This window comes from Xiphophorus couchianus, chromosome 5 (genome assembly GCF_001444195.1).
Source record: "Xiphophorus couchianus chromosome 5, X_couchianus-1.0, whole genome shotgun sequence".
In the NCBI taxonomy this organism is placed as follows: Eukaryota; Metazoa; Chordata; class Actinopteri; order Cyprinodontiformes; family Poeciliidae; genus Xiphophorus; species Xiphophorus couchianus.
In genome coordinates this window covers 1,631,878-1,644,378 of record NC_040232.1, presented here as the reverse complement: position 1 = coordinate 1,644,378, position 12,501 = coordinate 1,631,878, and the positions used below count along the sequence as shown (strand labels likewise).

The 12,501-nt window shown below is 43.8% G+C and overlaps 2 protein-coding genes across 5 annotated transcripts in view; one reads left to right on the top strand and one right to left on the bottom strand.

Moving 5' to 3' along the window:
* glra3 (glycine receptor, alpha 3) overlaps positions 1 to 6,366 on the bottom strand; it is a 32,742-nt gene extending 26,376 nt beyond the window's left edge. Inside the window, exons 1-3 of one of the 4 annotated variants that reach the window (XM_028016968.1) lie at positions 6,245 to 6,366; positions 5,057 to 5,225; positions 4,454 to 4,982 (exon numbers count right to left, since the gene is read on the bottom strand). Coding sequence is in view for 1 of the 4 variants with exons in the window: in XM_028016966.1 (XP_027872767.1) it covers positions 1,282 to 1,343 (62 nt within the window). In the remaining 3 variants the exon portion in view is untranslated. Of the gene's footprint in view, positions 1 to 1,281; positions 1,621 to 4,453; positions 5,226 to 6,244 lie in introns of those variants that run through there. The other 3 variants (XM_028016967.1, XM_028016966.1, XM_028016969.1) reach the window with 3 other exon arrangements.
* dok1a (docking protein 1a) lies at positions 6,213 to 12,083 on the top strand. The gene is made up of 7 exons (XM_028016980.1): positions 6,213 to 6,400; positions 6,928 to 7,006; positions 8,576 to 8,670; positions 8,752 to 8,862; positions 9,433 to 9,502; positions 10,344 to 10,516; positions 10,627 to 12,083. The coding sequence occupies exons 1-7, from the start codon at positions 6,344 to 6,346 to the stop codon at positions 11,530 to 11,532; spliced, it is 1,491 nt and encodes a 496-aa protein (XP_027872781.1). The 5' UTR covers positions 6,213 to 6,343; the 3' UTR covers positions 11,533 to 12,083.
* Positions 12,084 to 12,501: the final 418 nt, after the last annotated feature.

Genomic DNA, 12,501 nt, shown 5'->3' with positions numbered 1-12,501 from the left:
GCCTTAAAGAAGCTCTGAAAACTTTATTATCAGTTATCGCAGGAGTTTCTGTTGGTTTGATGCTGTCGGCATTTTATTCTTTTCTCTCTGAGACGTTTTTAGTTTTAATCAAATTGGAAATGATTTTAAATCCACATTTAGAAACTTTGATCCTGAAAGACGATTCAGGATCAGAAACAGGAAGAAACGGATGGATCACTTCAGATAACCCACACTACACCTTCATCATCATCACCTTCATCATCATCACCTTCATCATCATCACCTTCATCATCACCATCATCTTCATCACCTTCATCATCAACATCACCTTCATCATCTTCATCATCACCTTCATCATCACCTTCATCATCAACATCATCATCACCATCATCTTCATCACCTTCATCATCAACATCACCTTCATCATCATCTTCATCACCTTCATCATCATCTTCATCATCAACATCATCATCACCATCATCACCTTCATCACCTTCATCATCACCTTCATCATCAACATCATCACCTTCATCACCTTCATCATCAACATCATCATCACCATCATCAACATCACCTTCATCATCAACATCACCTTCATCATCAACATCACCTTCATCATCATCTTCATCATAAAAATCATCTTCATCACATTCATCATCATCTTCATCACCTTCATCATCAACATCACCTTCATCATCATCTTCATCATCATCACCTTCATCATCATAAAAATCATCTTCATCACATTCATCATCATCTTCATCACCTTCATCATCAACATCACCTTCATCATCATCTTCATCACCTTCATCATCAACATCACCTTCATCATCATCATCATCACCTTCATCATCATCTTCATCACCATCATCAACATCACCTTCATCACCATCATCATCATAAAAATCATCTTCATCACATTCATCATCATAAAAATCATCATCATCTTCATCACCATGCGAGCTGACTCCATGAATAATCTCGGCTGGTTCCGATATTTTCGCGGTTCTGTGGCGGATGATGAATGAAGTAACGAACCTCCACAGGTTGAGAGTAAAGACATCTGAAGGAAACACGAACTGGTTCTGAACGTTACCATGGTGATCCAATAGCAACACGGAACTTTCTGATGACAGAACATGAGAAGATTTCCCTCTGGAACCGGAACCAGAACCTCCAGGTCAAATTCACCTCCACCTGAACCTGTCTGGACCAGCAGTGGAGAACACCTGGAGCAGAACCCCTCCTGACCCCACCCGGACCTTTCCCGGCTGAACCCAGCGGCGGCTCTCCTCTCACCTGACCAGCAGCAGCAGCTTCCAGCCCAGCAGCGCGCGCCCCGCCGCTTCCCGCCGCCTCATGGCAGCCTCGTCCTGCGCGCGCTCCAGGTGAGCTCAGGCGGCGCGCGGGTCGCAGCTCGCGGACATCCCGCCGAGACTCCCGGAAGTTAAGCGGCGGAGCTGCTTCCCGTCAGCAGAGAGAAGCGGAGCCGCGGAGATGAAGCCGAGGAAGAGGAGGAGGAGCGTCCAGATGGTCACTCTGCTGGCCCCGCCCCCTGCTCTGGTTGGCTGAACCGACGGGCGGCTCAGCCAATCACAGCTCGGCCGGACTGCCTCGCTCCAGCACGCAGGGTTCGGCCCATTTCTCACCAGATAAAGATTTAGTGGACTAAATATTTAGTCAGTAGTTTACTAACTAAATATACAGCTAATAGTTCAACACTTAGCTCCTGACTAAATCTAAATATTTACTTCGAAGCTAAATAAGCAGAAATATTTAGTAAGTCAACTATATGAAGTTAATTGTGTAGCTTCAGGCTAAGTATTTATCATCTAAAGATTTAGTTTGCAGCTAAACTTAGATTTTTGCTTATGACTGTGATATTATTGATAAATGAATGGATAAAAATTTTGATGACTTTGAAAAATGAACAGATTTTTTCTTCCTCTATGACAGATTACATAACCTGAATTATTCAGACTGATCTCTTTGTTTCCTCTTCCAGGTGAAATTTGACTTTCTTCAGTTTTTATTCATCTTATTCTCTGTTTTTACTGGTCGGTTTATTATTTCTACATCTCTATTCCTCTAAGTCGCCCCAGAAACGAAAGCGAAGCGGATATTTTCTCCCTGAACCAGCAGAACCTTCTCCTGTCTCTGACCCGGATAATCTGAGGAGAAACGTGTTCTGGTTCTGATGGTTTCTGGTTCAGCTGCAGCCGGTGACCTAAGGTGACCTTTCATTTCTCCTCTCTCTCTGGTTTATCCTGTTTGTTCTCCAGAAGTTGGGTCCAGTCTGGAGGTGCTGGTCAGACCCGTTGGGCCCCATCGGCCCCGGCAGATCATGTAACCTCCCTCAGAGGGAGCGCTGACCCGGTTGAGGCCGTCCTGCTGCTGACAGCGACACGTTTTCCCTCCCAGGCGCCGATCGGATCCTCCTCGGCCTGCAGGTACCCGTCGCCATGGTTACCCAGCTCCAATCAGGACGGCCGACGTTCAGGCCCGTCACGACAACAAACCTTACTGGACGGTAAATCGTCCCAGAAGTTATTATGATAGATTAAAATATTGTTGTTCTGAGATCATATGATGCTAATAATAAATAATAATAAAAACACATTCAATAAACTTTACATTCTAATCAACATTTATCAGCAGAAGATATTTAAAATAAATCAACAGAAACAACAAATAAAATAAATTATGAAGTTTCTGTAAACAAAATTATCTTCCAAAATAAAGTTCTAGTTGAGCCCAAAACACCAAACTGAAAACTTTTATCATCCAGTTTTTGGTAGAAAATGAGAAATTATTGATCTCATTTTAATTTATTATGTGATTAATTGATTTATTAATTTATTGATTAATGCAACAGGCCTGACTGACACAAAACCTTACCAAGTAATTTTGGTCTGATTTTCAGTCCAAATATGTTAAGAAAAAAATAACTTGGAAGAAACTTTTCAGCTGGAGTTTAAGTCAATAATAACTTAATGTTGATTAATAAGTTTTAGTTCCATCGGCAAATAATTTCACTTATTAAAAATGTCATATTTGAAACTAAATATTTAACTAGCAAGCTAAATATTTAGCTAAAAAGCTGAATTATAAATATTCAGTTCAAAACTAAATATTTAGTTTACAGATTAGAATTTAAATATAGTCACCTTCCTAAAATAATGGCCTAAATATTATTTTTTTTACGTTTTGCCAAAAGATGATTAAGCAAAAGAGAAAAAACAAGAAAAATCCTTTTGGTACAAAATGATGTTAGTTCTAGTAAATTTATCTGCCAAAGGAACTGAAACGTTTTCATCAACATTAAGGAATAATTTACATAAAATAATGTCTTGCTGGAAAGTTGCTGTGTTTAGTTTTTCTTCTTTCAGGTGTGCTGAGCTGTTTGCACTGGTTAAATGACTTGGTAGTATTTAGTGTTTTTATTTTTAGAATACTTTATTTTGGATTTTTTAGTAATAACATCACAAGTATTAACTGACAGGACAAAATTGGTTCACAATAAAGCACAATTCAAGCAATGAGACATATTTAAAGAAAAATACATTTACAATAATATAACAGCCAAATGACAAGAAGGACTGGATGGGGGGGAGGGTAACCAATAAGGATGAAATAAAAATGTTTATGAATCAGAAATAGGTTGAGAGACAGATGGTATCAGATTCGCTCATAAATCCTGTCGAGTCCAATTTGATTACAGGAAGATCAATCAATCCAATGTGCTGGTAGATTTTCCATAAACCTTAAAAATGGCCGCCATATTTTATAAAAAGTCTTACTTCTATTCTGCATCCAGTAGGTTATTTTTTCTAGGGTCACACAGCTATTGATCTCACAAAGCCATATTTTAATTGGAAGGGGGGGGCGTCTGATTTCCATTTCTTAGCAACTGCCAGAAGAACTTCTGTAAGTTTCTTATCATAATTTGTTTTTAGATCGGAGTTTGTAACGTTCCCCAATAAACAAATCTCCGGGTCTATTTTAATCGTGACGCCATGGACGTCTGATAACGATTTGCTAACTCCCTTCCTAAAGCCCTGCAGGTTACAGCAATGCCAGGTGGCGCATCTAAAACAAAGAGGAGATATATTGGAGTTATATTTATGTAACTTTTGTGGGGAAACATATAATGAGATGATTTTACAACATGGCTGACTGGCATGACACATTTCCTCAACGGGAGACATGGACGGTAACGTCCAACTTCCTTTCTGATTAGTTCTTATGAAGTCGCGAAGTTGAAGGTAGCCAAGGAAATCTTTATGTGACTATTTAAACTTCCCTTTTAACTGCTGTAGTGACATAAATACTTCCTTTTTGCAGCAGTGCTCCAATCGGCTAATTCTCTTCTCCTACCAGGATCTAAACTTACCAGACTGAGAAATTATTGGAAACAGTCATTTCCCCATAATTTAGTTTTAGGAGAGTGTTTAGTGTTTTTGCAGTGTACCTGTTTCAGCGGTGATTCCAGGTGTTCCTCCGGTCGGAGCGACCCCTGACCCGCCGGTCCTGCTGTCGGGTCGGATCTGGTTCAGCCGGTGACCTCGGTGACCTCGGGGCATCAGAGGCGGTTGGTGTGTTTGTAGGTGCAGTTCGCATCGCCGCAGATCCTCCGTGGCCTTTTCAGTCTAAACCTGTCAGATCGCATCTTCCAGAGCCGCTAGCAAGGAGTTCCTCTGAGAGGCGATCATTTACACAACAACAAAACAGTCTGACCTGCAGGCAGAGCCGCAGACCCGGCTGCACAATTCAAGAGCTAGAAAGAAGCAGAAAGCACGGCTGGATGCGAGTCAAGACGACGTCCTTCCTGGAATCAGGCCTCCGGTCGGAGGGGGAAACGGAGGAGACGCTCGCTTCAGAGAAGACTCGGAGTTAAAGGTTCCTCCTCAGATCAGATCCTGGAGCTGCACGGCGACACGCTTCCCAGTCATTGTTTCAGCTCCACAAATATCGATGCAAAAGGACAAATTTTGCATCATCTGTAGGAGGAGAAGATGTTGATAGCAGCAGCTGAAGCCTACATCTTAATTTCCAGGTTGCTTCCTTGCTGTACCCCGTTTCTGCCACTAGATGTCCTCAGTTACATCCACCTGTTCCTCATTAGCCCACCTGGCCACTCCTCCCAGTCTGGATCTGGATTCCCATTAATCGCTCCAGTTTCCTCCTGCAGGAATGTTGGACTTTGACCTCGTCGTTTAACGGAGGTCGCTTGTAAAGATACACTGTAAAAAATGAACCATAATATTTAGGGGTTCCTTTTTCAAATTCACATTTCCACCATGTTATTCATTCATTAATAAATATCACACTTTCAAACTAAATGTTTAATTTTACAAGCTAAATACTTAGCTTTGAGCTAGCTAAATATTTAATTTATATTTAGCTCAATATTTATATTTTGTGGGCTGCACAGTGGTGCAGTGGGTAGAGCTGTTGCCTTGCAGCAAGAAGGTCCTGGGTTCGATTCTGTCTGCATGGAGTCTGCATGTTCTTCCTGTGCCTGGTGGGTTCTCTCTGGTTCTCTCCGGTTCTCCCTGGTTCTCCGGTTTCCTCCCACAGTCCAGAAACATGACTGCCAGGTTGATAAGTCTCTCTAAATTCTCCCTAGGTGTGTGTGAGTGAGTGAGTGTCCTGTCTGTCTCTGCGTTGCCCTGTGACAGACTGGCGACCAGGTGACCTGTCCAGGTGACCTGTCCAGGTGACCTGTCCAGGTGACCCCGCCTCTCGCTGGACAGGCAGCAGCCCAGTAGGGACAGGGTGTTAGAAAATGGATGGATTCATATTTTGTGAACTAAGAGCTAAATACTTCATTTTGTTGCTAAATATTTACTAGCTCAATATTTTGATTGGAAAAAATTGTTAGCTTGCCAACTAAATATTTGTTTTGTAGATAAATATTTAGTTTGATAACTAAGTATATTTAATTTGGAGCTAAATGTTTTATTTGAGCTAAATATTTAGCTTGCTACTTAATTTAGCTGGAAACTGTTACATTTAGAAGTGAATTAATAACACAGTGAAAATACGGATTTGGAAAATGAGGCCAATGTTTTCCAGACTAAACAACCAAATTATTGCTGTGCAACTTTAGAAGCAGCACAACAGGCAGGCATTTTAAATGTGTGTGTGTGTGTGTGTGTGTGTGTGTGTGTGCGTGCGCGTGTGTGTGTGTGTGTGTGTGTGTGTGTGTGTGTGTTTCAGCAGGTGAGGATCATATTTCTGGAATGCCTCGTGGCCCAACCTTAATCCTGATCGGAGCAGGAAGCTCCTCAGACGTGTTTCTGCAATCTCCAGCAGCAGCGGTCTGGTCCGGTCCGGTCCAGTTCCTGGTTCCTCCTCCATGGACTCTCACATCAAGACGGGGAAAGTTTACCTGAAGCCGCACAAACCCCACAAAGTGAGTCGATCTTTGCTTCTCTGCAGAAATCCAGCTTGTTTAGCTGTTAGCAGCTCGGTTTGTTCAGACCAGATCAAAATCTGAGGCAGGATCTGAAATCGTGATTTTGGCTGATATTCCTGCTGCTTTTAGTTTCTGGAGCTCAGCAGCTTGTTTGGCTTTTCTGAGAAGTTTAGAGGAAAGTTGAGGAATCCAAAGCAACAAGTTGAAACAGATCCTGGCAGAACATTCCTGCTGCGCTCCGACGCTGAGGAACCGGAGGAATAAAGGTCCAAATCCCAGCCGCTGTGTGAGTGTGTGTGTGTGTGTGTGTGTGTGTGTGTGTGTGTGTGTGTGTGTGTGTGTGCTCCTGACACAGATATGACCTGACCTGTGTTTACCTGCGTGTCTCTGAAACAGATCGTTCTGTCGGGAAGCGTTTCGTTTCGTCCTGTCACGTTTCTCTTCCAGCTGAACATCAAGCTGAAACTTTTCCCACCTCCATCGCCGTGACCTTTGACACTTTCTTCACTTCCTGTTTGTTTCAGAAATGGAAACTGGTCAGGCTGTCCCTGTTCGCGCCCAGCAGCAGCAGCGTGGGCCGCCTGGAGATCGGGGACGGCGGAGGTAAGCTTCCTGTCGGGACGCGCTCCTCTGACTCCCTGTGGTTCAGCGAGAGCCATCAAGGAGTCATTATCTTACCTGGACCAATCAGCAGAGAGCTGATTGGTCCGCTGCTTCAGACCCTCATGAAGCGAAATAGCCAGAAATCAGAGCAGAACGCTTCAACGTGACTCTGAAGTGTTTTTTCTCCTCAGCAGAACAGCAGAAGACAAACGACTCAAACTGTGATTATCAGATTCCTTCAGAGCTGAAGTTCTGTTAGCCATTGGTTCTGACCCGGTCGGTTCTGATTCTCATAAAGTCAGGCAGAGTTCCCCGTCCAGAAACCGTCTGCTCAATAACACCAACCTGAGCCTCTGGAGCTACGGTGGCCTGGAGGGACAAACACCAGAGAAAACCTGTTAGTTATAAAAGATGGAAACAGGCGGGTGCTAGCACAACGCCAGAGCGCCATCTCAGACCGGCAGGTTAAAGGTCAAAGGTCAGGACACTGAAACCGAGGTTCTGCTGGGTTCTACTGGGTTCGGACCAGCAGGGTGACATTCTGCTGCAACGTGCTGCTGATCTGAGGTCAGATTTACTTCAGGACTTCAGCGAAGAACGGCTGAAGTTTCATTTCCTGCTCTACTTCCTGTTTTCCAGGAAGGAACTCTGGAACGTTTTGGATTCCAGGTTAAATCAGGACCTATGACTAATTTAAGGAGAAACGTTTGAAACTGAAAAGCAGACATGATGAAGGTCTGCTAAGAAACCCCACAGAGTGAGAAAGAGGAGCGTGATGAAGGTCTGACACGACGCGAGCGCCGGGAGATTGAAGAATCATGTCGTGTCAAAAAGGATCACGGAGTCAGAGCTGAGAGGTGGAGGCAGCGTGGTGCTGCGGGGGGAAGATGGTGGCCGGGTTACGTAACGCTGAGAGCGAAGAGCGTTTAGCATCATGGAACGGAAAGTAGGACAGAGAGGAAGAGGAGCAGGTTTCTGAGCGATGGCCTCATGATGAAGGTCTGAGTTGGAGAAACTGAAGGAAGAAAAATTCTGAAAAATAACAAAATTATTTAAAATCCAAAGGAAAAAAGTCAAAATGAGATTTTCTGAAAAAGCTTTGTAATAATCAGGTTTCATTAGAGCAGCAGCAGGATGGCGTCGCCCTCTGGTGGTCCGGCATGTCATTACACAATTTAATGTTTATTTTATCTCAGACGTTTTAGTCGATCCGTTTCAGGTTATAAATGTTTATTCTGTCGCTTTGCTGTTTTTCACTGAACACTGAACCTCGTATGAAGCTCTGGTCATGATGGGAATAATTTGTTGGGAATAACGTGGAGCTGCTGGCCAGGAGACGAATTAACCTTAACGTTCATCAGTTCATTCACGCAGAGAAGAGGTAATCATGCTAACAGTGGAGCTAATGGTACATGTAGTGTTTTGCTAACATTTAGCAAACTTAGCTTCCCCTGAATTCATTTTCTGAATGAATTCTAAAGTGCTAATTTACTCAGCTGTAGTGTAGATTTAGTAAATAGAAATTTAGTAAGTTTAGTAAAAGTGACCAGTTCTGCGTCTGTGCTGCAGGGGGCGCTGACCTGCGGAAGAAGGTGAAGGTGGTGCGCCTGTCGGAGCTGATTTCAGTCCTGAGGCTTCCTCCCAACGCCGAGGCCTGCCACCTGGTCGGTCCCCCGGCCCGGTCCGTCGGTTTCCCTGGTTCTGGTCGGCCCGGTCGGACCCTAACCGCTGCTCTCTGTCTGCAGGACAACATGTCCACGTTTTGTGTGGAGACCGAAGACAGGACCCTGGTGTTCGCCGCTCCCAAAGACGACTGCCTGGAGTGGGTGGACAAGCTGCGTCACAGCAGCTTCCAGGTACCACAACCGCAGACCAGAACCAACAGAACCCAGAGAACCAACAGAACCGGCTTTATGTGGCTCTGGAGGTTCAGGGCAGAGGTCAACCTGAGCTCTATTTTCCAGCTGGAAGAACTGAAGCTGTCTCTAGATCTGTAGCTCTAGATCTGTAGCTCTAGATAGTTCGTCTTTAGGCGCAAACATAACTCCAGTTTGTTTCTGTTCAGCTGGAGAACGTTTTGGCTCATCCACACACTGATTTGTTCTCAGCATCCGGTCAGTGATTGGATGGGGTCAAAGGTCACCTGGTGGCATCGTAATGTAGAGCTGTGTATCATCTGTGTCGTCATGGAAACTGATCTTATTTCCTGTTGTAACCTGAGCCAGTGAGAGCTTATAGATATTGAATCAGAGGGTCCTAGGATGGAGCCTTGGGGAACCCCACAGGGAACGTCTGTCTGTTATCGAACCTTCACTTCCTGGTTTGTTTTCCCAGTTTTATTTCCACTCAGGTGATTGTGTCTCCCTTTCATTTGATTTTTGGGAAAGTTTGAGAAAGTCCAAAATCTTTCTGCCTCTGTTTTACAGAGGGAGAAAAGTTCTGGATCCAGTCAGGTCCACATGGAGGAGAACCAGATTTATGCCTCAGCAGACGAAGGTGAACCACCAGCATTATATTCAATTATACATACAAAATTAACTTTAAATGCTTAATTCAGGTTATGTCCACAACTGAGAGATAGCAGCTGGGGGTCCTGCGGTGGCGCAGTGGAAAAGCACAACCTGCATATTGAGGCCTCAGGCCTGGTGCAGGTGGTCGCAGGTTCGACTCCCGGCCTGGCAACATTTGCTGCATGTCTTCCCCTCCCATTACACTGTTTCCTGTCAAACTACTTTTAAATAAAGGCCACTAGAGCCAACAAAACCTTAAAAAAAAGAAAGATAGCAGCTATTGAGCACCAATTTAATTTTGATATCATCATTCATATGTTCTACAAAGCCGTTGGACATTATATGTGCATCGTATTTATTTTGTTCCTTTGTTTCTTGTTAAAGTTATTGGGGGAAAATGGAAAATAAACAGTCTTCATGCACTTCAAAATAAGAGCATGAATTTAAACCTCCAACTAATTGAACAATTCTTTACATTCAATAACCAAAACTTCAACACAGGCGTCAAACTTTATTCAAATGAAAGTTTACAAACCAGCCGAGTAAATTACACTTTAAAATTTATCTGAAAAAGTGTATTTAAGTGTGCTAAACGTTTTCAAAGTTAGCAAAAATGCTAAAGTTAGCTTCACTTTTATTTCTTAGTGGATTAATGAAAGTACTGACTGTCAGAACCTATAAATTTGTAAAAGAAATTAACTTTATTCCAAAGCTTTTGTTCTTTCTGTTCATCAAAGAGGCTCCACCTCTTGGCCACTGACCGCTGGAAATAGGCCCCGCCCACTCCCTGTGTTTGATTAATATGAACTTCCTCCTCTCTTTTCCAGCCCCTCTGTTCTGGGTGGTGGTTCAGAAGAACGATGCAGCGACGCGATGTGGCCTGCAGGGGTCGTACTGGCTGCAGTTGGAACAACAGTCGCTGCTGCTGAGAGACACGAAGACGAAGACGAAGGTGGTGGAGTGGCCCTACGAACTACTGAGGCGATACGGCCATGATAAGGTAGGGAGACGGTTCTGATGGTTGACCCGGGTTGGAGGGTTGACCTGAGCTTGGGGTTTGACCTGGGTAGAGGGGGTTTACTGGCGCTCATCGCTCTGTTTTCATGCCAGGTGTCCTTCACCGTTGAAGCAGGTCGGCGCTGTGAATCCGGTCCAGGAACCTTCTGCTTTGAGACTCAGCAGGCTGACAAGATCTTCAACCTGATCCAGAGTAACATCAAGCGAAACGCTCTAGCTGCTGCTTCTGGATCCCAGAGCCAAGACACGGAGAAAGTACTTGTCACCAACATTCAACCTCATTCCCCTCTACCCAAAATCCCTGACCTGACCAACATGGCTGACATCCTGGAAAACAAGCTGAGGATGCAGGACCGGAGATCCCCGGTGTTTGACAATATGGCAAAGGGTCTGGATGAGGTTGGTGCGTCAGACGGTTCTCCTGCTCCGATCACCTTGATGCCGCTTCCATCGATTCCTACGCTGGACGGTACCTCTAGAGACAAAATCAAGAGCCAATCCGACGCCATATATGCTGATCCAAATGTCTGCGGCCCGTCTATTGTGGTACCCAAACTAGCCATTGCTCAGTACATCGACCCGGCGAAGGTCCTTCCTCTGAAGCCACCGTTCTCACTGGACTCTGGCGCTGCTCTTCCCACCGCCTCAGACTCAAAACCCGACACGAAGGCCAGCATTCCAGACTCAGTTTACTCAGAGGTTTACGACAAAATCAGCCCAGACAAGAACAAGCAACCCGTTCTACAGAACGCAACAAAAACGTCCGATGAACCCATTTACTCTGAGCCCGTCTCCAGAAAAGAGTCAGACTGCCAGAAGCCTGAACCCAAACCCGACCCGTTCGCACACCTCTACGCTCAGGTCTGCAAAGCACCAACGTCAAGTAGGAACTCGGCGCCTGTCACCATGACAACGACTTCCTCAGCCACGACAGCTTCTTCGACGTCCATAGAGGAACCTCTGGACGATGTCATCTTTGAGAACCTGGGCATCATTTAAATCACCTGGTTCCATCAAACCTGAAATCTGAAACTCCAGACTTTTTCAGTTTTTCTGTTTTCTTGGCTTTAAGTAATAAACCAGATTTATTCTGCTGTGATATGAATATGTGACCGTCTCACCAGTCAGGACTTCACCTGCATTGGATCATTTTTAACACATTAAATATTTTCATTTTAACAGCAGTTATTACTTTAGTTTATTCTGATTACAGCTTATTGCTTTGGTTTTGTGAATACATGCTCATTAGCCACGTTCCCAATTAGGCCTGTTTCTGTCTACTGGCCTCACAAAGCATAATTTCAATAGTTGCTAACGCTACGCATAGCTGTAATTAATACAGGTTGGAAGCCAGCATGGACCGGAGACGTTTCTCTCCACCTGAACGTTTGTCAGATCTCTTACTTGGAAAATTTGTTTCCGTTTCTTCTTTAGCGCATTAGCGGAGCGTAAAAACTTTTTTGTGAAATTGAGGACATTATTTTGAATTTTAGTTTCATCAGCCTTTATGCAATGCTTCAAAATGTACATAAAAAATCGATGGAAACATGGCTGGTTTATTGTTCATTATTTCAGGTTTCTTTATATTAAACAGACATGATCCAGATGAAGGTCCAAATAAATTCTGGGTTCCTAATTTCAAAATGTCATGTTCTTTTCTCAGACCTGAAAACTTTACCAGATGTGAGAAAAACAATTTCTGAGGTAGAAGAAATGGAGAAACGGTTCAGTGTCCCTCCGTCTTGTTTCTGCTCTGACTGTGTTGTTCATTCAGCAAATAGCATTTTTTAAGAGTCTGTTTGCTCCAGCTAACAATCAATTACTAAATTAGTTAGCAGTTATTTAAATAATCAATTGATCCGATTAATCATTTCAGGCCGAGTCTGTTTTGGTTGGAGCTGTTTCATTCATTAAGTTCTGTTAAAACTTAATTCATACAATATAAAGTAACAACTTCCAGTAAATTAA